Source organism: Propithecus coquereli, unplaced genomic scaffold (assembly GCF_000956105.1).
Source record: "Propithecus coquereli isolate 6110/MARCELLA unplaced genomic scaffold, Pcoq_1.0 Scaffold178, whole genome shotgun sequence".
NCBI classification, from domain to species: Eukaryota; Metazoa; Chordata; class Mammalia; order Primates; family Indriidae; genus Propithecus; species Propithecus coquereli.
In genome coordinates this window covers 319149-344697 of record NW_012142523.1, presented here as the reverse complement: position 1 = coordinate 344697, position 25549 = coordinate 319149, and the positions used below count along the sequence as shown (strand labels likewise).

General features: G+C 37.6%; 1 protein-coding gene across 10 annotated transcripts in view; it reads left to right on the top strand.

Annotated features, from left to right (window-relative positions):
• PUM1 (pumilio RNA-binding family member 1) overlaps positions 1 to 25549 on the top strand; it is a 122276-nt gene that overhangs the window by 44414 nt on the left and 52313 nt on the right. For 6 of the 10 annotated variants that reach the window (XM_012642308.1, XM_012642307.1, XM_012642305.1 and 3 more), the window contains exons 4-7: positions 10625 to 10733; positions 11713 to 11891; positions 21534 to 21700; positions 23855 to 24125. In XM_012642308.1, coding sequence (XP_012497762.1) covers positions 10625 to 10733; positions 11713 to 11891; positions 21534 to 21700; positions 23855 to 24125 — 726 coding nt within the window. The remainder of the gene's footprint in view (positions 1 to 10624; positions 10734 to 11712; positions 11892 to 21533; positions 21701 to 23854; positions 24126 to 25549) is intronic. The other 4 variants (XM_012642311.1, XM_012642312.1, XM_012642309.1 and 1 more) reach the window with 2 other exon arrangements.

Below are 25549 nucleotides of genomic sequence, written 5' to 3'. Positions count from 1 at the left end.
GACTTTTCCACCCTCAAGGATATGGGGGTGTGGAGGAGAGGATAAGTATTGACAGCATTGATTCAGCTTCTCTGCAAATACGTACCTTTTGAGCTATTGATTAGTTAATTTTTGCGAGCATTAAGTATATAAGCTGAATAATGAATTAGCAATGCTATGTTATTATACAAGTTGAATTTGCTCTAAAGGCATTTGTTATAATGGATCTTTTGTTTAATATATTTGTAACCAGATCAATATGATGCTGGGGCGTGGAAACATATCCTTATTATTTACACACAACCAGACATAATGGTGTTTAGAAAACTAGATTTACATTTGTTATATTGCTTGCTTAAGCTTGTATTAAACTATATTGTGTGTAATTCCTTCTTGTTTACTGTAACTTTGCTGATAAGAAACCAGAATATCAAAGCTAATTCATTGTATTTTGATTAATGTATGCTGTGGTTCTCATTATCACAAAGCATGTAGAGAAAGAAAGTAGTTTATTTTCTGTATTGATATTCCCTGTATATGTAGCAGCCATATCTATGAAATATTCATTTCCTGGAACGAAGGAAAAAGGAAACTTGTCCATACTGATATCCTGGTCTTGTCAATTCAGTAATTAAAAATACCCTGAGGCTGACTGGGTGTGTGGATAGATTAGAATATTTGATCCCATCTTGAGGTGAAGTATTCTTTCTTCTCTCAGAAGTTGAGCTTTTTGCTTCCTGCTTAAGGAATGTAAGGGGGTCAGTCATGATCAATCTAGATACTTTGACAGTTTTATTTGTGACCTTTACAGTTTCCTAAGTGATTTAGGGGCTTATCTTTTACACACTGGGCTCTCACGTACTATTGTAAGAATCATTTATGTAATTATTAACATATAGACCTATTATGACATGAATGTGGTATGGTGTAGATGAAACCATATAGTTTATAAATATGTAAAAACATATGACCTTATTTATAGGTAACGGAGGTAACATAGTGCTATTTCCTCATATGCTGTTCCTGTATTATGCAGAAAAGCCTGATTCACCCCAGGCATTTCATCATTTTCTGAACAACCTTGACAATCTGTCAGGTTTTACGAAGATAATAAAGTTGTTTCTTTTGGCTCTGTCCCAGTAACTTGAAATGGAAAAGTGTAAAGAAAGCTTTAATTTCAGACTCAGGAGGGGATGTACAGTGAAGAAAGGATTAGAGTAGAGCTTCCTCAGGCTAATTTATGACAAAATAACATGGAGTTTGGGGTGCTAATAGTATTCCTGAATGTTTTTCGAAGGACTTGGTTTATGAAAGTATGAACGGTGTCTTTTATGTGCTTGCTTTTGAGGATGAAGCTGTTGACAGTGGTTGTGTTCTTTGTCGTGTAAAGAACATAGGAAACCCCTGTGCATTTTGGAGTTTAACAGTAGTCATCAACTGAAGAGCCCACCATTTGCAATTCTATCTAATTTGTGGTTGTCCTATAATTTAAGAGCTACCAAATTCTTATCGCTACTTACTTGATTGCTCTTTTTGCTCTTACTGTTCCCCAGCAACCCACAGTGGATTTTCATGGCAACCTTATTCCCTGTTGGACTTACAAAACTTAAACTTGCAATACCATGCTCTTACATACCTGGATCCATTTCAATGTAGCTTTTGCCCTCAGCTGACTCTGCAGAACAGATTCCTAATTAAAAGAACTTCAGTGATAGACTGGCTTATGTATACTTAATGACTTCATTCTTGATCATCATAATGAGCTATGACTCTTAACTTTTGAAATTATATAGCTTTTTCTTTTTCTTTCTAAAAACATGCCATGAAACCTGAGAGACTCATCTAAGCTGCAGTTCCATCCTTGCCTCCACTTCCATAGGTCCCTTCTCTTACAATTTCATGCCTTGATTATTGCTGTGGTCTCTTTGCTTATTAGACTTTTCAGCATCCATTTGCTTTCCCTCACCCCATTTTATGGAGGACCATCAGATAATCTTTTAAAAATGAATTTTATGGTGATACTCCTTGTTGCTGCCTGTTGGATTAGAGCTCAACTCCTCCGTGCTCCATATAGCTGCACCGGCAACTAGCACTAGTTTAGTTGTGTTTTTTTACTGTCTCCTTCTGCCCTGGGTTGATGGCCAAGTCCTCCAGGTGGGCACCTGCTCCACCTGCTTTCACTTTTACCTTTGTTCATTGGAGAAGGTCCTTTGCATTGTCTTGCCCACTCTAAATTTTGCCCCCTCCTTTAAGGCACTCTTGACCAGCCCTATCCCAGGTTCATTACTGTTCTTTCTTTATCCGTAGCAGGTTGTGAAGTTTAACAATCTGGACCATGCTATTAAGCCGTGTCCCTATCTTAAAATACCTGATAACAAGCCATGCCTGTAAACTCAGCACTTTGGGAGGTGGAAGGTAGAAGAGGGAGGATTGCTTGGGACCAGGAGTTTTGAGACCAGCCTGGGCAGCTAAGCAAGACCCCATTTCTACTAAAATAAATAAATAAAAAATACCTTGTAATCGTATAAATTTGATTCTTGGTTTTTGTTTTTAATCTTTTAAGTTCTTTCAGGGCAAAGAATGTCTTTTACTATTTTTTGTTATTTCCGGTAGTAGCTAGTGCAGGCTGTGCATTTCAGGATGTGTACAAGTAGTATTTTTGTGTACATTATACGTCAGATGCTGAAACTTTTTATTTTTTCAATAGCCAGAAAAGCAATGTTGTTTTTTTACATGTGGGGCAGAAGATTGACCAGTCTTAAGTGATTGTGTGATTTCATCCTTAGTGGGTGAAGTGTTATTTAAAGGTATTAGATACAGCTATTAACGTGCCTAATAACACAGGAAAACGTTTTAAAAAATCTGCTAATTCATGTAATGCATAATTATAATTATGCAACAAATTAAACTTTTCTAAAAAGGAGTATATTAGATTTCAGTCAAAAGATATTTTTTTGAGACCATTACTATGGAAATCTGTTTTCAGTAGTAACCATTTACCACAATAGGGTAAAAATTTTAAGCATTAATAGAAGCCAGATTGTGATGATGCCTAGTAGAGAAATATGAAAAAAATTATAGATGTTGATTCTTAGACAGTTTTTTTGTGATTTGAATAAAATGAAGGAACAGGAAGCAAACAAATATTTTAACATTTAAAAATAATCTTTACACATAAGTATTGAGTAACTGACTAAAGAGGATGAGGATAGTTACTTAGTGAGTAGCTATATGAGCAGGAAGTGAGAATTTAGACGATCATATTCCTTAACTGAAAGAGAAAGTGAAAATGAAAAGCAAAAAAACTTTGCTTTATATATTTACTTTTAATTTAAAAAATAACTGGCCTGTAATGGAACCACAGCATTTTTAATATTCCTTATTTAAACTAAGGTTTTCAAGGTGAGTTAGAAGTTCAGTTATTGCAGATTGAATCTCCCTTTTCTGAAATGCTTGGGACCAGAGTGTTTTGGACTTTGGATTTTTTTGGATTTTGGAGTATTTGTGTTACACTTAACTGGTTGACTATTGCAGAAATCTGAAATCTGAAGTGCTCCAGTGAATATTTCTTTTGAGCGTCACATTGGTGCTCAAAACGTTTCAGATTGCAGAATTTTGGATTACAGATGCTATGAGTTCTTTCCTTAAAATTGCTACTAACTTTTGCCATTTTGAAATTATGTTGAACTGAAATATGTCTGCTTAAGAGAAAATGCCTTACTTATTCGTAGTGAATTCCAGACCCCCATAATCTCAATTTTCATTTATTAGAAAATAAGTTGTAAATCATAACAAGTGTTTTGTAATGAGTAATTCATAATCCCACCACACCAACAAGCACCTTTCTGTTATTTTTCTTTCCAGTCTTGATCCATAATGGAAGAGTGCATGAGGAGAAGCAGTCTTTACATGTACAGTTTTCTATTTTACTTCTAAAATGTAATGTTATTTTATAAATATTACATATAGTCATTATGGCTGTTTTTGGTGAGCTTACGTTATTATACCACAGGAACTTTATCGTTGAATATTTAGTTTGCTTCCAACATTTTTGTTCTTAAAGACACTTTGAATGTAGAGTTTTCTTTTCAATTTTTTTATTGAAATAAATGCTCAGTAATGAGCATTACTTTTTTTTTTTTTTTTGGTGGGGCTGGGGCCAGGTTTTCACTCTGTTGCCCAGGCTAGAGTGTAGTGGCATCATCATAGCTCATTGCAACCTCAAACTCCTGGGATCAAGTAGTCCTCCTGCATCAGCCTCCCGAGGAGCTGGGACAAAGGCCTGTACCACCATGCCTAGCTGATTTTTTTCTGTTTTTTGCAGAGACGTTCTTGCTGTGTTGTTCAGGCCTGGCCTCTAGAGATCCTCCCGCCATGGCCTCCCAAGGTGCTAGAATTACAGGCGTGAGCTACAGTGCCTGGCCTAGAGCATGACTCTTTCTGAGACATTTCCTAAAGAATTGTGCTCACAGTGAGTGGATGAACCTGTTTTATGTTTAAGCCTTGTAAAGGATATCAGTTTATACTTTTATGTTTTTTGAAACAGATCTTTCAGAAGAGATACTTTAGTAAGGTAAAACTTTTATGTAAATGAAGTTTTTAGTAATAACTTATGTCAGTATAGTTCTTAGTATTTATGAAAGCACTTTGTGTACTATCTCACTTGATTTCACAACAGCAGTCTAGGGTAAGGAGAGGCTAGATAAATCCCCTAAGGCATTAAAATTTTGAAGGGACTTCCGAAAGATACATGTCTTCACAGGTCAGACTGGAACATGTGATCATCAGTGGTTACCAATCACACTTCATTTCAGTCAGTTCTGAAAGGTCCTTTCTCTGATTTGACGTCAGCTTCTTTTAATGTACTGAATGGGATAAAAATAGATACTAAGAGATTAATACCTTTTTTTGTTTGTTTGTTTTGCTGTGTCTTACCAGCTAGTTAAATATCAGGTATTTGACTCCTGCATTGGCTACATTGCAGTGTAACTAAGTTTGTGTTGGAAGTTTGAGTTGCCAGCTAATAGATCAAATCTGAGCATGCCTGCAAGGTTGTAGCATCCCTGTGAGTAGTACTTCTTAAGAAACCCAGTTTCTGCTCTGAAAGCTCTATGCTGCCTATATGAGTGTGTAAGCAGTTATCTAATATTTTATTCCTTATGAGTACAGGGTAGTTGTTGGAGGGCCCATTTAGTGTTGAGACCATAAGAAAACCTCACTCATATGTCGCTATGCATATATTAGTAGTGGTATGGGCAAATAAGTGCAGGCTTTAATAATCATCTTGCCTCTGCAGTTTCTGCAAAGCCACATGGTGGTTCTTGTGTTTTGTGTGTTGGGGCTGTTAATTTTATGGGATTTGTACTGAAGTGACCTGGGTTTTGGCTGTGCTTGCCATGTCTGCTAGTTGAGTGTGTAGGAGTACTTCATTGGCAAACCATTAGTATTGAGATGTCTTTTGGTTACTACTGTGCTCTTAAAGAAGAGTAGCAGTTGACTCTGAGTAGTTTCTATGAGTTCAGCATTATACTATGTCATTACATACTTTATCTCATGTATTGTTCATGGTAGTCCATTTTGTAGGTGAGAAAACTGAGGCAGATTAAATTCACACAGATGAGATTTAAAATCAGTTTTTTAAATGATTTCAGAGCATTCATGTGTGTTTTATCACTGTATTCCTTCTTAAAATAAGAAGCCTGGAGGTTCTTGATGTTCTAAGCTTTTTATTGTTTCTGTTGTATTTAAAGTGTTCTTAGCAGAAGTTTGTGATGAGATGATTGATTGTGTAAGTGTGGCGTTGTGTATTTTTTTTTTTTTTTGTCATTGTTGTTAGATGAAAAGGAAAAAAGGTGTTTTGAGACAAAATTTAGAAGTTCCCAAATGGTCAACTTTCTGTCTTGTTCTCCAGAGGCCTCACTGATAAGCTTACTGATTTCTTTACTTAAGTCTTGTCTTTTATAAACCTATGGTTCAGGGTAGGATAAATTGTATGTTTTTATCTCAAGGATTTGAGGACAGACATTATTGGTGGGGCAGTTAGGAATCCCGTTTAATGGGACATTACAAGGAAGAGTACAAGGTCTTTATTGCTAGGGATGATAGGACCTCCCAAGTCCTGGTTCTCAGTTTATAGGTCTTCAAATGGACTTTCATCACTAATTCAGAGATGAGTAGATTATGGGATTGATACCCCCCACCCCCGAACCACAATAGACTGATGTATAAAACTAAAATGAGGTCTGTTAATTTGTAAGGAGAAATAATAACTCTCAAATGGACAGGATAATTGGGTTCAGTGAGTGGATGCTTGGCTGTAGGAGGAAGCCAATTCTTCTGAGAAGGTTGCTGGGTGAGCACAGTTGTAGCCAGGGCAATTACTTGAATGTGTTTATTGTCTACTGTAATTAAGCTACTCTTTAACCTGATGCATCATTTGCTTTTATAGGGATAAACATGTTTGTGTATCTTATGCCCTCTCCCTAAATGTGCCACTGAATAAATAATACTCCCCGTCTGACTCTCTGGCTCTCCTTTACTTTTGCTGGACCAATTCTGAATTCCTATTATCTTCCTTTGAAATTGTCAAGTCTTGTAATCTTCTTATTGCTTAATCTTTGTTTAAAGCGAACTTTGTAAATCTTTGCTGGGATCTGTTACTTTTTGCCCTGTTCCCCCCCACCCCCCCGCAAAAAAAACACCCCAGTCTTTATTTCTAAGTTCTTAATGGGGCAAATAAGAAGTATCTTTTCATAGGCTAGTTGCATTTTGGTAATTTGATTTAAGTGTGGCTCAAGTGAGGGTCTGGTTCTTTTTGGTCTTTATGCCAGGGTCTGGTCCTTTTTGGTCTTTATGCCAGAGGGTTGGCAAACCAGAGTATTTTAGCCAGTGCAGTGGATGATAACCTCCAGAGGGGTTACTGCTGAATTCGTAATAGCACTTGACTAACACATCATCACTTTGTTTTGTAATTCAGTAGTTTCTATTTCCTTTTAATATAATCAGATTTGAACAGCACAGTATCTTTATTTTAGTTTACTCTTGATTGTAAGTGATTGCCACTAATTCTTAGTGAGCTTAACATGTCAAAGTTGTTTCAATTTTGCAGAATTTAAAAAGCCAGTCATTTTTAATACAGAAAGGCTATAAGACAAAGTAGGGGAGAACATGAAATAGAATGGAGGTAATTATTTTTTTCCAAATTCAGAAAAGCATTTTACTTTCAGCACTTGGTTTTAAATATTAGAAATGGAACAAGAAATCTTTCTTGAAGACAAACTCCTAAAAAAATGTTTCAAATATACAAAAATACCTCTCCATATTCACAGCTACATTAATCACCCCAAAGTTTAGTGGCTTAAAACAACACGATTATTTAAAACCCAAAGTTTCTATAGGTCCGGAACCCAGGCATGGCTTTGCTAGGTCCTCTCTTTCAGCATCTGTCACAAGCTGCAGTCAAGATTTCAACTGTGGTTGCATTCGTCTAAAACCTTGATTGGGGTAGAGTCTGTTTCCAGGCTTACTCATGTGGTTGATGTCAGGATCTGTTCTTTGTTGGGCTGAAGGCCTCAGTTCCTAATGAACTGCTGTCCAGAGATCTTTCTTGGTTCCTTGCCAGGTGGACCTCTCTGTAGGGCAGCTCACAACATAGCAGCTGTCTTCATCAAAACAAACGAACAGGAGGGCAAGATGAAAGTCATAGCCTTTTGTAACATAATCTTGAAAGTAACATCCCATTACTTGCCTTATGTTATTTTCTAGAGGGCACTTCGCTAAGTCCAGTCCCTAGTAAAGGGAAGGAATTACATAAAGGCATGAGTACTTGGAGGTGAAGATCTTTAATAGTCATTTCAGGTGCTGCTTGCCACAGCAGTTGAGTTGTAGATGGATCTGTTTTTAGGAGGAAAGAGAGAAAGGGTAGGTTCTACGTAAGATCCAAAGACATCTAAGAGCTTTGCTAAGTTTGCTTCTGTGTTTTCCTAAGTCCCTTGGCTCAGTATTTTGCTTTTTTCCCAATTTGCAGAGCACTCTTGCAACTCTCCACTTTCCCCTCCCATTAATATGCTGTGATCATCTTCTCCCACCTCCTTTTTCTTTCTCTCTTCCAAACTTGTCTTTTAATTCCTTGCCATTTCCATTGATAACTGTTCATTGATCTTCTCACTGGTACTTTTGTGAAATCTTACAGAGTTCTAGTACTTTTTTTTGGACTACACCTAGCATTGATGTAGGATTTTTATTTATGTTGATAATAGTGGGAGAAATGGTTGCCTCTTGGTGTCTGAGCTAGGGGATTGGTTTTTGGGTGTGTGTTCCTTTGAGCCTTTGCTGTATCTGTTACTACTTTGAAGTAGAATCTCAACTTTTTAGCACTTTGCTTCATCTTTGCTGTGTTGTTTCCTTTTGAGGGAATTTCGCCTGGAAACAACCTTGCTTATGTGTTCACCTCCTTTTGCTGGCTTTGCACATTATGACAGCTAGCATGCTACTGTGAAAGGTGACAGGATCCCAGAACTGATTTTTGAAGCCTTGAGCTCAGAGGCTTTCAGTAAGCAATTTGACAAATCATGAACAAGAACAAGACTATATTTGCATATGGAGGCTGATACTTTAAGAATCTGTTCCCTGAGTTTGGAATAAATATTTACAAATTTCTGTGAAGAGGGATGAACATTTAAAAAAATTAAAGGGCAAGAATGGTTTTAATCACCTTTGCTCTCTTACTGCTGTCACGTGGAACATAAAATTAACCAACAAGTGCGGTGACTCTTGGGCCGATATTCTTTCTTCTGATACACAAAGGAGTAGTTAATGTGGACTTCTGTTTGCTGTCATTCTCTACAAAATACAGGAGAAATTACGAATTTTAGTTGGAAAGGGCACAACCAATGGGGAAGGAAATTCTAGTTGTAATCTTTGGAAAGGGCATTTTCAATACTAAAAGGAGAAAAAAGTTTAAAAACAGAAATTCTTGAATTGTCCCTGGCATAGTTTACATTAATTTTCAGTATTCTGTTTGTGATTCGACAGCTTTGCTTAGGTGTGATGCCATTGAATACATTTTTTGAGAACCTACTGTGCTAGGTACTGAACAGCAATATCTCTAATCATCACAGCAATCTGAAAAACATTTCCTTCATCCGTAAAAAGAGAGTAAGGCCCAAGGCAGTTTGTAATATTTCACATGGGAACTTCAAAGTTGTCTAGTCCAGCGCTTCCTGACTCTAATGCTGAGCTTTTGATTTGGGCACTCTCCCATTTTACCCTGCTCTCCACCCTCCCCCAAATCCCCTCAAGGTGACAGACCTGAGCCCTTAATTGCTCATCTTCAAGGAATTTAGCCATCAGTGCAATTTAATGCCAGACCAAAATGTGTGTTTTAACATGATTTTCTTTGATTAAAAAATGACAAATTAGGGCCCAAAGAGAAAAGTGTGCAGGAAACTCCTTTGGTCCTGGTGGTAACCTGTGTCTATGAGATAGTTATGAAGCTACTTAAGGGTAGATTAAAATTATGCTGAGAAACCCTGAAATTAGATTTGGCAAGTTGAGATTTATTTTAGTGAGGGCAAAGTTTAGTTATTCTTACATTATTACTGTGTTATGGGTTAAATTGCAAAGGTAAACCTTTATTGTCAAGGAGGAGAGCAAATGTTTTGTGCTTTGGTTTTTTATTGTGTTACTTTGAGAAATTTAGCTCTCCAGGTGTGCCCTTCTACGCTCAGAAGCAGTGGTTAGATACTATCGGAAACTTCTTAGTTTCTTGTCTGAGTAACAGCAGTTGAAAAAAGGAAGTGAGAGGGGACATTGTAGTAAAGCTGGTGACCAGAACCAAGAAAGATGGGATTTGAGTGGAATTTTACTTTCTAACCCTGGTCACTAGTGCTTTGATCTCATGTAAAACGGCACTGTGTTTTGCTTGAAGGGTACTTGGCATTTCTTCTGTTGAAGCTTGAATAAAGTTCTCATATTGATTTAGGGCCAGGGCCTGTGTTTCTATGAAGCATGGAATGATTTGTGAAGTCACTATGATGGCATTACCAGGTATTGTTAAAATTAATGGAGGTTAGGAGATTTTGTTTCTCTTCCAGTAATCTGGGGAATAGTTTTTTGTCTTTCCAAAATCTTGGAGTAGGTTAATGTGGTTGGGAAGTGTTTTGGTTAATGGAATCTCTGTGTATAAAGGAAGTGAATTTCGCCTCTAGCATTACATAGCTGAGGTTCATAGCTGGGTTCATGCTGCAGCTTGAGTAACTTTGTATGGTAGTTAGAACACATATAGGCAGAAGTGTTTTAATAGTTGTAGGTACTATTTAAGTAAGAGTCTACTTAACAGTCAGCTAATTGGACCAATATTAGTTTCCCTCCCTCCTTAAAAATCTTGGCATGGGTTGAGTGAATAATTCTAGATATTTAAACTGAGCCTTTATTGGGTGATTTGATCAGTGTCCCCCCTTGCCTCTCTGTGACTTTACCAAATATACTGTAGTGCTCTGACCACAGCTGTGTAGTCGGAACACTTTGATTAAAGACCTCAGGGCACGTGAGCATCTTTAGTACTCTTGTCTAAAAGAAAGTGTTGACTGCTGTACTTTCATCCTTTATGAATTCTTTAAAAGCATCTATTATTTTTAATTTGCAGCAGCTCTTGCCAGGTAAAAAGTTTTGGGAAACAGATGAATCCAGCAAAGATGGACCAAAAGGAATATTCCTGGGTGATCAATGGCGAGACAGTGCCTGGGGAACATCAGGTAATCTAGATCTAGCATCTGTACTGTGATTTATGCCTGTCTTAGAGCTCCTTTCCTCAGCAATTGGCAAGTCATGACTTTTACATCAGTGACATAAGCATGTCAAGCAACGTCCTGTCCTGTAGTATAATTGCCATTAAGGAGCTTGTATGATGTAATTTATTAAAACATAATTAACACAAAATCAAATCTTTGACATTTTTTGAAGTGCTAGCCACAGGGGAATGGTCTTATTTGAAATGACCATAATTTGAGCTTAACTTTTTGTTCTGTACTGCTGTCAGCATACTTGGAATTAGAAAACTCACACCTGCCATTTGAAGTTCATGTTTCTTTTTCTCCCCTTTCCCCTGTGTATTGTGTATGGGATAATCTATCTTTAAATGTGAATGGGACCAAATCAAGTCACTGGGCATGGACATTCTTTTGACAGACTACCCCTGAAGAGGGATGGGGAGAACTTGTAGAGGCAGACACACTGACAGCAGAAAGAAGTGACAGATGATAGGGAGGAAGGAGACAGAAAAACCCCAAAAGCTGATGTGCTGTGTTATAGTACAGTGTAAGAATAGAACCTCATGATGACATTGAATCATCAGAAAAAACCAAATTATATTGTTGTTTTTAAAAAGGGAAGTAAAGTCATATTTTGTTATAGTAATATTATTCATAAGATATTTTAAAAAGAAGTCCTGCTACTCGAAAGAGGTAAACATTATTTTATCCATTTAGCTAGATAAACCAGTTATGTGAACTGCTGTATTTCTCTGCTTTCCTGGATATACATGAGGGATGTGTTCCGTTTCCTTAGCTTATGTTGAATGTCATACTTAGGGAAAGACACACAATAGGAGGTTTTGGCTCAACTGATCACGGAAGGTTTCCCGATTCCCAGTCATTGGTTTATCCATGAGACATCACTCGTAATTTGTTTGAGCCTCTGGCTGCACTGTATCATGCTTGTGTATCTTTTTTGTAGATCATTCAGTTTCCCAGCCAATCATGGTGCAGAGAAGACCTGGTCAGAGTTTCCATGTGAACAGTGAGGTCAATTCTGTACTGTCCCCACGATCGGAGAGTGGGGGACTAGGCGTTAGCATGGTGGAGTATGTATTGAGCTCATCCCCGGGCGATTCCTGTCTAAGAAAAGGAGGATTTGTAAGTTGGCTTGAGGAACTTGTTCCTATGTATCTCTCTCTCTTTTTTTTCCCCTAAAGCAAAACATGCCTGTTTAGTTTCCTTAGATACTCATAGCACTAATTATAGAGTATTTAAAACACTTTATTGTAAATAGAGCTCAGCAAACGTAGTAGGAGTATAAACTAAACTTTTTAAAAATAGAGAAATAATGCTTTTTTGGGGGTCACATTGATAATAACGTGAGGTAAGAACTGAAATCTACATCAAGGTTCATTGGTCTATAAGAAAATGCCATTTTTAGTTTAAAACAAAAAAAAAGAGAGGGAATTTTTTTTAAAAGCTGTATTTGGGGTGTCAATAGGGAATTTCAGATTTGAGTGCAATGATTTGCCAATACCCAAGAAACTTTAAAATGAATCTGATATACAGGATTATTCTTGGTTGCTAGCTAGACTTTAATTGTAGAGTCATCTTTGGCCCCTCTTGAATAGCTTTGCTTCTCATACCTGTCAGGAAACTAGAAATTCTTTACCTGTATTAATTCTTAACTTGTATTTTTTTTTTTTTGAGTTCATCATCATTGACCTCTCTGATGCTAAATTGTAGTCAAAGCAGCCTCTGTGTCTACAGCCTCTTGCCTTTTAAGTCTTAAGCAGTCTTCCTCAAGCATCTTTGATAGCCTTCTTAAAACTATTTCTTTATATCATTGACTTTGTAGATCTGAAAGTCTTAAGATACATTTCCATTTGAGTCTTTCCCATTTTGTATTCTGTGACTGGTTTCCAAGTCACAGCTAGAAGGCCATGAGAGGCACCTTGAATCTGTCTTCCCTCCTTTTCTCCTGACTCAACTTGTTTTGTATCTTTTTAAAGATCTTTCTCTCAGAAGTCATATGGGCTAAATACTACCTGCTAGCAATCATTTAAGAGACATTCCCCCCATCATATTAATAAATTTGCCTCCATAACTGTCTTCCTTTATCTTATAGCATTTGTTGTTCAGTATTTTTATTGTGATACATCTGTTGCTAAGTATCAGAAGCTAGGTCTTGTTTTGCCTATTCTGTTTTAAACTTCTTTAGAGTAACAGTAGTTCATTTTGGTGTAGCTTGTACTCAAGTGTCAAGTACAGTTCTTGAGTACTAGCCATTAAAGCTGACCTGATTGCTTCTGAGTCTTTTGATGCTACAGAGACTAAGGTTCAGTAGCCTGTGAAACAGATAAGAAATGGCTTCTTTTGTTTGAACCTTCCCAAGGGGCTGCTTGGGAAGAACAAGATCTACCCTTTGGATGTGAGAAGTGGGACCAGGCCAAATTATCATTTGCCTGTTGTCTCATAGGAAGAATGGAGTTACTTTTCTTTTTTCACCCTGTCTCTAGCTCATCTCTTTTTCTGTCTTCTGCACTTTTCCTCATCTTAGGAGCATAGATTACTCATCAGAATTGCTGCCTTCTAAACATTGCCTGTAACTTGTCATTTATTGGAGGAAAGGAATTAGTATTGTGGTTTAGTAAGTTGCTACTGTGGTGAACTGGAACCTGTGAGTCTAGCTGTGACTTACGTCATGTGTGACTTGTTTCTGATTCTTGGGTATTAGCCACGGAGGCATGTGCCTGGTTACTGTGAAGTTTGTGGGAGGCAGAAAAATAATTGGAATTAGGAGAAAGATAAAATGGTGGGACTGAATTATTTTTATTTTTGCCTACTGTTTTCCTCTTTTTAAACCATCATTTCATTAGACAATTATCGTTATGACAAAAGCTGTTTCTTTTGGATTCAGTATCTTGTATTTTGTAAAGGTGGGTTCAATCTTTAGTTCCCTTGGGAGACTCTTGATTTTTTAGCTCTATTACAGAAGTGTTGTGACCAGAGTGGAAGTTAAGACCTCAGGATAGATAGATGGGGTCAGAATGTTGGACTCTCTTAATAATCAGATAATTTACTCAGCTTCTGAGGTATATATAAAGATAACTGAACATTCTTCAAATCTATGTTCTAGCTTCATTTCAGAATGAAGGTTGTGGCTAATGAAATGTTATCCCATATTTTGACTTGAGTTGCATCTATAGAGTGACACAGAAGGACTATTCAGTGACACCAAGTCACATGTTGGCATGTACAGTCTCCTAGTGGATGGAGGGCTGAGGATCAGTGAACTGCTTGCCAGCTTTGTGGTTATATCCTGTTAATCTTATACCTAACCTGCCTTTGCTCTGCCTGTTGGTTAGGATGACACCTGACCAAAGCTCTGTTCATGGAAACCTGAATCACTTTGTGGTTGTCTTGGTATGCATGCATCTTCTTGAAAAAGGTGAGCATTTTCTTTTTTCTTTTTAAATCTAGTCTGTTATTCAAAGTATTGAGTTCAGAGAACAAGGAAGATATCTGCTTCTTGTAGATAATTGTTCTAAAATTATTCTAAAAGAGTGGCACTTTACTTTTTGGTTGTCTTTACTTTTTGGTTGTCTGTACCAACATTACTTCCACTAACCCTCATTTTAATCCCCTGAGATCTGAAAACATCATCTCTCATGGAATAGTGATTGTAGACCTCAGAGCAAGTACTAACAGGTCATCCTCATGTACTGACAACAGATAATCCAGATTTTAACTTTGCAGGTAAAGATGGTTCAGAGGAAAGTAATCTCTTTCTATAGCGGTTTTCCATTTTCAGTGAGATTTCTTGGTTACAGCTTAAGTGAAGCTCTTTAACTCTTTGTCTAGCTTCCCTGCCTTCTTGAGTTCACTTTGTACAAATGGATTCAGTTTAGTAGTTTTGGCTTCTGTGATAAGAATACTTTCAGTCTGGCAGAATCTGACAACTATATTTTTTACTTAGAACCCACCATAAATTTTTGATTGTATTCCATGTATGAATCCCAAACTTTAGGGTAGCAGTTTTCAGAATAATAGGAAAACTCAGAAAACCAGTTAAGTCTTTTATTATTCTTTTCTTTTTCTATCCTTTATTTTATTTATTCCTGGAATTAGACAGGTATCCCCGCTACCCCCACCCTCACCCCCGTAGTTCATAGTGGTTACAAAATCAGATGTAACTACTGACTGTATTTTTGAGGCCTGTGGGTGAACTTGCCCGTCTAAGGACACTGCTGTTGGTCTTCTGGAGTACCTACTGATCATCTTCAAGCACATTTAAGTCTAGCTAGTCAGAAAAGTGGATCATAACTTCTTCCTTGCTGGTTTATGGTGCTCAGGGAAATGAGAAGAGCACTCCAAACTTTGATTAGGGTGAAAACCACCTTAACCTTGCAGGAGAAAGATTTTTAGGAAAAATTTGTTCTGTAGAGAGTGACTGCTTTCTGGCCTGGAGGATGCGTAACATTTCATAGCAATTCATTTAGGCCATAAAATTTGATGACTTGCTTTTCTAGGCTTTACTGTATTTATTTTAGGTAACTAGTGCTACTTTACTTTAATTGATTTTTGTTTAAAAGGTTTTTACAGTGTAATGCAGATAAAAGTCAAGGGTTTAAGTCTCAACTGGACCTTAATTTCCTCATCTACAAAGTGTGGATAATCAAAACTCAACAAAGTCTAATTGTGTGGCTATATAATAAATATGAAAATTCCTTGTAAACCTTTAAAGTCTTGCCCCTCAAAGTCAGTAGACTAGTAACGTTAGTGTCACCTAGGAACTTATTAGAAATACAGAATCTCAGTCCCTATCCCAGACCTACTGAATTAAAACGAGCATTTTTGACAAGACTCCCCCTGGTGATTAGTGTGCATATTAAAGTTTGATAAGCACTGCTATAAGACATTGTTTCCTTGGAAGAATAAATCATCAGGAGGCTATTAGAAACTTGTCTATAGGTTAGAACCCCTTCAGATTTGGGTTTCCCTTAAGCGGGAAGTCTGCATGCTCTGCTTTGTAGTGTCAAACTTTTAGACACTAACTAGATGGCTTAAAAAATCTTCCAGAAATCTCATTTTTTGGGGAGTCTTCATCTCTATAATAAAAACAAACACCATTCTCATGTTTAAGATGCTTCCCCCTGCCTCCTGGATCTGGTGGTCACCAAAGCAGAGGGAAGCTCTTATTTTTCTCTACGCACCAGGAATTAGGCGACAGTTATCCACAAAGTGCCTAGTGTATACCATGATCTAAAATATACATGTCCCTGCTTTTGTTCATTTTGAAATTGGGATGCATCTTTCAAATGATAGTATGTCATAGTTTAATTGCAGTGTTTCTGTTTTAGTGGCACATAAAATGGTGTATCTTATAATTGATGGTATCTCAGATTTGATGAAAGGTAATAGTTGGTGGTGGCTTGATTCCATACACATATCTCAGAAAAATCAGTTGGACAAAGAATATAATGATTAGAGTCATAACAGTTTCCAGGGGAGAAAACATAAGACGTCTTGCAATTTTTAAGCCTTGGGGAGGAAGTGAGAGTGTGAGGGAGGTTGCTGCTGTGAAAAAGGCAATGGAAAAGAAATGTGAAAATTGGATAAAGTGCTTTTAAGAATTTTTTTAACAAAAGAATTGTACTTTCATGAATTGCCATATTTAATCCTTGAAACAGCTCTTTGAGGTAGATATTGTCTCTTAATTCATAGATGAGAAAAATGAGGTTTAGAGGGGAAATGGGGAGCCTGGATTCAAATTCCATTCTAATTTCAATTCTTAGCTGTATTGTTTTCTTAGCTATGTATGCTATACTTGCTTTTTTTTATGAGTGGGGTTCCTCCTAAAAGGATCATATTTAATGTGTTAAATTTAAAAGAGTATTTCACATGGCTAATAGTTTAAAACTTTTACTCACATAATTTTTTTTTTTTGAAACAGAGTCTCACTCTGTTGCCTGGGCTAGAGTGCTATGGCATGAGCCTACTTCACAGCAACCTCAAACTTTTGGGCTCAAGTGGTCCTTCTGCCTCAGCCTCCCGAGTAGCTGGGACTACAGGCACTTAACACAATGCCCAGTTAATTTTTTCTATTTTTAGTAGAGACAGGGTCTTGCTTTTGCTCAGGGCTCAGGCTCCTAAGCTCAAGCGATCCTCCTGCCTTGGCCTCCCAGAGTGCTAGGATTACAGGTGTGAGCCTCCGTGCCCAGCCTATTCCTATTTTTTGATAGTTGAAATTTTTCTTATTACTAGCAGAGCTATAAGTTGCTGCACTTTGAAGGAATTTGACACTTCATTTTTGTGGCATTTTGTGAAAAGCCAATAATTGTGTGCAGGAGAAACTAATATTTTAGTTAATGTTGTTATGGTTGTTTGGGATGATCATGTTAAGCAGATACACAAAATACTCCTCTTTTAGAAAGAAGGGAGGAAAATTCCTAATCTCATTGAATGTGATTTCTGTCATGTGGAGCTTTGTTCTAAGATGAATGCATGCAGTAAGAGGAGGAATTAAATTCTAATTTTTCTGACTTCATTCAGAATTATTAGATGTATTTGGAAGTGTTCCTCCCTTTATGTGAATCTTTAGAGGAAGCTGAGCCATAAGTGCATGGGCTCTGATCTCAATAGTAATGCGATTCTTCTACCTGAGTCTGTTCCTCTTCCAGTTCTTTGATATCTAGAAGTGGAACATACTCCTTCACCTCTGTGCAGATCTGGGATCTCTCAGCACCCGTCTTGGTCCTACTCTTGAGATGTTGATTGGGCTTGGCCACTTGCATTTTGAGCACACCACTCAAGCTTGTATTTGGGCTGACAGCTTTAGGTTAACGTTGATCTAAAGGAAGCCATAATAAAAAGATGCTGTTAATCTTTTATTTTTTCATTCATTTAGCTGATAGACTTTTTCAGTATGATTATTTATTGGATAATATGTGGACAAAAAGCAGAACACAAACCCTGCCTTTCTGATAGCTTATGTTGGACTTATTTATATTGATTCTCAATTGTGGGTGCTTATCAGAGCTATTGGAGGAGAAGCTTTTTGTAACATACACAGGAGCCTCTATAGGCCAATGAAATCAGAACCTCCAGGGCAGGCAGTGGGCCCAGACACCTGAAAATTTGAAAAAGATCATGATGCCCAACCCTAACCATAGAACCGCTATATTGTGAAAATAACAGTGCCCCTGAGAGGGCTATATTAGCTATACACTTGTATTTGAGAATTAAACCACTTAATTGGGGCATTTTAAGATTTTTTAAATTTTGAATATCCTACATAGTGTTACATAAGAAATACCATCCCGGGCCGGGCACGGTGGCTCACGTCTGTAATCCTAGCTCTCTGGGAGGCCGAGGCAGGCGGATTGTTTGAGCTCAGGAGTTCGAAACCAGCCTGAGCAAGAGCGAGACCCCGTCTCTACTAAAAATAGAAAGAAATTAATCGGACAACTAAAAATATATAGAAAAAATTAGCCGGGCATGGTGGCACATGCCTGTAGTCCCAGCTACTCGGGAGGCTGAGGCAGGAGGATCGCTTGAGCCCAGGAGTTTGAGGTTGCTGTGAGCTAGGGTGACGCCACGGCACTCTAGCCCAGGCAACACAGTGAGACCCTGTCTCAAAAAAAAAAAAAAAGAAATACCATTCCGGTGGATTTATTACAAGTGTTATATTCCATTTGTATAAAATGGCTTATACTTTATAAAACTTTTATATATGCATGATTTCATGGATGTTCATAATTACTGTTTTAAACAAAATTGTCCCTCTTTTATAGATGGGTAAACTAAGACTCAGATTAAATGACCTGTCCAAAGTCCTGTGACCAGTAAGTGTTAGCAGTTGAGATAGAATGTAGGTTCTGTGTAACCTCTGTCAGTACTTTCTTAAAGCCTACATAGCTATGAATACCTTATCTTAAAAATTTTTAAAAATGTAAAAATCCCATAAAACTTAACGGTCCTTTTATTACTCCTCTTCTATTTTCTCTATGGTCTTCACATTTCTAAGAAACCATTTTTATTATCTCCAACCCAGTACTGTCTTTTAAAAACAAACTTCTGACAGGATATTTTCCCACTTGTGCTCTTGGTTTCATTCAGAAGTGAAACTTGTGCCAGCCATTTTTATTGAGGATCAGTGTAGATTTATTGAAATTTTTTAAGTAAACTTGCTACAGAAATATCACCTATGTACATAAAAATATGTCGTAAATGATCATCTTCATGAATTTGTACAAAATGAAAACACTGATAATAGCCATCCAGATGAAAAAGTAGATACCTCCCTTGGGTCCACCCTCCAATAGAAGGAACCTACTGTTCTGCTTAAGCATCAATAGCTTATTCAGAGTAGAAAACTAGGTAGCAATATTTTGGAGGGATGGACGTACAATATTGGTGAAAATCAGCCTGCTGCAGGGAAATATTTGAAAATCTAGCCCTTGGCAATATAGTTGAGAATGTAACTATTAGTGGCCAGGTTTTCAGGCCAGAGCAGCTAGCATGGACGTGGGCTGGGCGGGTTCTCAGGAAGCCCCAATGAAGGGTCACTGAGGAAAGAATGCAGAGCATTGATCTGACTTAGTGAGTATCCCCTGCCACCAGTGTTCTTGCTTTTTGTTGACTCTTTCTGCTGCTGCTTTATCCTATTTTCTTTCCAATTTTGCCTGCAAACTTTCTGAACTTCTTGTGAGAAGTTGAAGCCAAACTGTTGTTCCTGAGCCAGTGATTTGATTTGTAGACTTATGGAAGATTATAGGCATGGCAGTGGGATGATCCTTGTTACACTCATTTGCTGTTGACATTAATGGTTTCTGATTCAGGGAGAGTTGTTTGTCATTTAGACCATATTACCACCTCCTGGACTCTTATTTGATGATAATAAAGGCAACAGACAGATCTTTCTTATTTTAGCAGTTCAGTTTTGTAGGATATTTTGCTCTTTTTAATTTTTTTCATCATATTTATTGAACTTCTGCCAGATGCTATATTTAGTAGTAGGGATATAAAAACGAATATACAGCTTCTGTCAGTTTTACCTTTGTAGTGTGGAGGAAGCTATTGCCTCTGGATATTTTGAAAGATCATTTTACCTTTAGAACCCCGTCCTATTTCAGTCTCTGCTTTGGGGAATCTCAATGTGGTGCTTAATTGGCTATCATTCAATCCTTTTGAATCAGTAACAGCCCATACTTTAAAGATTCTGCTCTGAAAGGCACATCTCAGTGGCTGTCAAAGCTGTGATTTACTATCTTGATGCCACATGAAGCTAAGTTGTATATCCTTTCTCAATTTCTTGTCATATGTGTTCCTTTTTTCATATTATTCAAGAAGTCTTTCTTTTTCTGTATCACATTTGAACAGAGAATGACTTTAAAGGTAAAATGGGCTCTGAACTAGTAGTTGAAAGGTTTAAGAATGTTAGTCAAGGTCCACAAGGTCACCCTTTTCTGGACCAGTAATCGCTAGGAACTACCCTGGGAACATCTGTTGGTTTTGCATCTTCAGGTCTATCCACGTTCATTCTGTCCACCACTCAGCATCTGCTGCTCTGTCCTCCATTATTGATTCTCTTCCCACTGAAGTTTGGTTTTGGTGACCAGAAATGCTGTGCAGCAGCTCTCATCTTTTATTAATTGAATCTTTCCTTGTACCAGGAACTTTATCTTGGTCCATGTGCATTTCTCTTTCTTAAAGCAGGAGTCAGTGGTGGGAGAAAGCAAGGCTGCCTCCTTCTAGTTTTACAAAAGCAAAGGTTAAACCCTCCTTTTGGTATAACTTTCTGCAGAGCCCTCTATAGCATGTCAAGTCACCATACCAAATATTTTCCTTTTGGAAATCAAGGTACATTTGCTTTATATGTCTAGGACTTAATTTAGGATGTTGGTAGGAGGAAACAGACTTAATTCCTTAGAAGGCAGGACATAAACATATCTGGCACCAGATCAATTCTTTTAGGCTCAGTGTTTCAAGCTTTGTAATTTGAAACACTTCAGAGTTAAATTTTGCATCAAATGTTTCAATTTAATATACTGCCACTTATAGCTCTTGAATAAGCTGCTTTGGGACAGGCAGGTGATAGAAGACAGCGTGTAAATAGTAATTAGGGTACTTTTGGTGAAAGAATCTCACAGTTATATTTAACTTGTTTTGAGGCATTAAATTAAAGTTAAGGGTCATTGGTGAATTGTTGATACATAAGCTGTGAGGCTTATAAGGTGGAATTGGGAGGTGGTGCAAATTGGCAGGACATATATTCCAAGATCAAGTATAGCATAATTTGAGTTGGAATGATGTCAGACCACTCTTAGCTCAATAATTGGAAGTTAGGGAGAAATTTACATAGACAGTAGGGAAGTGTGAAATTCTTTTTATGGACTTAATACACTCATTCTGTGCTATTGGCCACCATACCTGGGGCTTATTAGGAGTCATACTGTTATATAGAGTTAGGTTTAAGAATAGAGAAGTGAGACTAAGAGGCACGAAGTTGCAGCTGGGCTTTGGGCAGAAACGAAAAAAAAATGGGGTGGTGGGACATTGGGTATGGTAAGACTGTCCTAAACTCTGTAACGTGAATGTATGTCTGTCTTCCCCATTTGGCAAGACTTTTCTGCAGTGTTCCTGCCTCTGTGTTGTTTGTTAATTAGATTGTAACGTCTGAAAGGGCGGGACACTATCCTGTTCTAATTAGCTTCTAGTGTAGTCTGGCGTCCACAGCGGTTGCCCACTCTTAATAGTTGATGATGATTAGTGAAGCTGAAGCTATTTTTTAAACAGGGCCCAAGGGATGCAGACAGTGATGAAAACGACAAAGGTGAAAAGAAGAACAAGGGTACGTTTGATGGAGATAAGCTAGGAGATTTGAAGGAGGAGGGTGATGTGATGGACAAGACCAATGGTTTACCAGTGCAGAATGGGATTGATGCAGACGTCAAAGATTTTAGGTTTGTATGTTTTACACTTCTGATTTTTGAATGTGGGCTATGGGTTTTTGTTTGTTTTGGTTTAGTTTTATTTTGATTTTAGTCTTATCACTGCCTCCCCACCCCCCTTAAATAATTCGATCTAGTTTAGGCCATGCCACAAGGATTGTAAATTAACCGGTAAGGTGGAATTCTCTAAAAGTTGTCAATGCCTGATGTGTTGCCAAAATGCTAGATTTTGCATTTGTATAGAGCTCTAGAATTTGCAGAATGATACCAGAAAAGATCATTTCAGTGATTCTCAAATACCAAAATCACCTGGGCTAGATGGCTTGGAACTTTTCTTAAGATTCTCCCAAATCACTATGTTAGAGAGCCATGGTTACTAATGAAAGTGTGTTATATCCCTCTGCTACGTTAGAGGGAAAAACAATGGAGAACTTGTGCATTATCTCATTTGAGTCTCATATGCTCCTTTTGAGATAGATGGGTCAGGTATCATTTTCCTCATTTTGAAGTACCAGAGATACAGCTTAAATGACTTGTTCTTAATCATATCCCTTCCATGGATGCCTCTTATCCCATCTCTGGTCATGGTTGATTTGCAGGTTTTACCTCATAATTTAATATATACAATATTAAAATAATGTGTATTTGTCTTCCACAGTTGACAAGTATTCTTCATTTATGTAGGCGACTTTAGTTATGGTTTATAGTTTAGCCAGGTGTGGCGCACGCCAGTAGTTCCAGCTACTTGGGAGGCTGAGACGGGAGGATTGCTTGTGCCCAGAGGAGTTCCAGACCAGCCTGGGCAACATAGCTAGACTCTGTCTTTTAATAAAAAAATCTATAAAAATCCTTGTTCAGTAATATACAGAGAGAATATTTAATTTTGAATAATTTTAATGTCAGTCTAAAGCTTATGTGTGTGTATGTGTGTGTACACACCTACCCACACACCTACCCTGCTTATCCTAATATCTACCAAAGCCAAAATTAAAATGTATTTGCATTGTCATTTGTAGAACAAGTTTTGGTTGTTTAGTATTCCTAACGTAATTTTTGTCTCTTGCACATGTAAGGAACTACAATCTTTGGAAGAAATTTGAGGCACAGGGTAATAAATACTTACTACCTAAGGTCTTTTCAGATGAGTTCAGGTGGCCTCTCACCCTAAATCTCCAGCAGCCTTTAGCTATATTTTGTGGTATTTGACAGAGGGCAGGTGGTGGTGGTGTGTTGTGTTGTTTGTGTGTGTGCATGTGTGTGTGAGAAGAGAGAAAAGGGATATGACAATATCTTTAATATGTACCAGCTACAGGATTTTTAGGGATGAAGGACATTGAATGTAACCACAGACTACCCTCCCCTGTGTATAATATAATAATATACGTTAATCTCATTTTGGATCATATAATCTTACATTCCTTTTACATAAGGTGATTATATATTCTGTGCTACCCAGAATAGTACTTTTTTAATACCTGTGTCCCAGAATATTTATCAACATTGCTCTTTTTTGCTCTTAGGAGTGTCCCGGTTTAGTTGATAAATTATATCCTCACATTACTTTTAAGTTTTAGAATTGTCTCCTTAGCAGAGGCATACCTCGATGGATTCATTTTGTACAACTTTTAAATGATCAGCTTCTTCTGGTTTCTTAGAAGGGGAGATAGTTTTCGCATTTGCCAGTAATACCAATAATATGTAAAAACATTTTTATTAGGATCATTCTGAGATATGGAATTTCCCCTGGAAACTGAATTTTTCCATTGGAAAAATTTAAACTATATTTAAAAATTAGGTGCTGCTTTGGGGGGCATATTTTGCAACCTGAATTTTGAGATCTCTGTTTTCGTGGGTGCCATAGGCAGTGAATTTTCCAGTTCATTCAGTGTTTATTAACTCTGGACTCCTTGGTAAAGGGATTATCATTAAATAGCAGTTAATGTGAATTTAAGGGGTGGATTAGGTGGAAAAGCAAGCAATAAAAGAATGATTTTTAGAGGATATAATCCCGTAAGCACCATAAAGGATCTCTGGTTATTTTATAGAAGTAGTTTTAAGTACCATTGATAATGAGTTATAGCAAGGACGTTGTCCTTAAACTTGGGTTGCTGTAGTGTCCCTCCCCTCTCAAAATAAGGTTTAATGCCCTTTACTTTCTCTGTTTAGCCGTACCCCTGGTAATTGCCAGAACTCTGCTAATGAAGTGGATCTTCTGGGTCCAAACCAGAATGGTTCTGAGGGCTTAGCCCAGCTGACCAGCACCAATGGTGCCAAGCCTGTGGAGGATTTCTCCAACATGGAGTCCCAGAGTGTCCCTTTGGACCCTATGGAACATGTGGGCATGGAGCCTCTTCAATTTGATTATTCAGGCACGCAGGTACCTGTGGACTCAGCAGCAGCAACTGTGGGACTTTTTGACTACAATTCTCAACAACAGGTACTGTGTGTGTCTCTGTCACCCTCTCTACTCTCCCTCCAGCCAGTACTTTGTTCAAGTAACTGAGGAAGGGGGGATGGGGGAAGGGTGGCATTGTTTTAGGCTCTCCATAGCCAGCCTTCATTAACCTAGTAGTGACGTGGGTTTACAAAGCCTCTATGTCTTGCTCCTCATGAAGCTCGTCCCCATGCTGAGGCAAGAGACCACCCTGCTCTGTACTTCTTTTGGCTCTACTCTTTCCCCAACACCTGGGGAATGGTGAGGTTGTGCTACCTCTTCTAACACAACCCTCTTGGATGCTAAATTAATCTCTCTGAAGATACGTGTGGTTGTGATGCTTTCGGTTTGCTTTGTTTTTAAAATAGTATACTATCTACCCCTGTCAGGACTATAGTGCCCTGTCATCTTATCAGTTATGTCTTTTAATTTAATGATTTATCCCAGAAAACATAGATGAAAAAGAGTTAGAATGTGATTAGGGGAAAACACATACACACACATACACACACATGCACACACACACACACCACTCAGTACTAAATCTACAGTGAAATTACTTGGCTCTTTATTCATAAGTCTCTGGAAAATTTTGTATGTGTGCCTTCTGTTTTTGAAAAGCATAGTGTAAGACTAAATCTAGGGTTATTTGATCTTTCTGTTTAATTTTTTTTTAAAGGAAAATCAGCTGTTTGGATTATAAAAAGAGGGCAGGTAGTTTCCTGGTCTTGTTAAGTACTATAAATTCTTCCTTGTGGCAGAAGCAGTTGATGGCCTATGAATTTCTGTAATTTTCTTAGTTTTGGACTGGTTCATAAACAGACTTCTAGGATTGAAAGGTTAGAATCTCATTTTAAAGTTTAGAAATTCTGTATGTATGGGGAAATTTGTTTATGGTCTTTGCAGATTGGTTATGCCATGTTGTTCCTTTAGTCATTATTTCAGTAGTTAATATTAAATGGCTTTTGATTGATAACCATAAATAGTTTACCAAAAGAAATCCCTTTAGGGGTTGATGTGAATGTGCATATTTACATAAGATTTAATTAACACATTCTTTTTTTCCAGCGAGTGAACTAAAGTGTACACTGTTCTCCCTGTAGTTTCCAGTATGTATGTCTACCTCCCCATAAGAATTGATTTTTTTGTGCCTTTTCTCTTCCTTATGGTCATTTTTGGTTCTTAGCTTCCATTTCCTATCTAACCCAATCTAACTCTGTCCATGTTATTTTAGAAGAGTTTGTTTCAAATCTCTTAAGAGCAAAAATCTGGTTCTTTGATTTAATTGTTCATTACTTTATAATCAGAGTTGGGATTCTTTTTTGATTTATTGATCTCTTATTTCAAAATAATTTTACCAATGTTTTGGGAGGCTGGACAATTATTAGAACTTGAACAGAAATGTGCTTCTGCGTACTCAGAAGTAG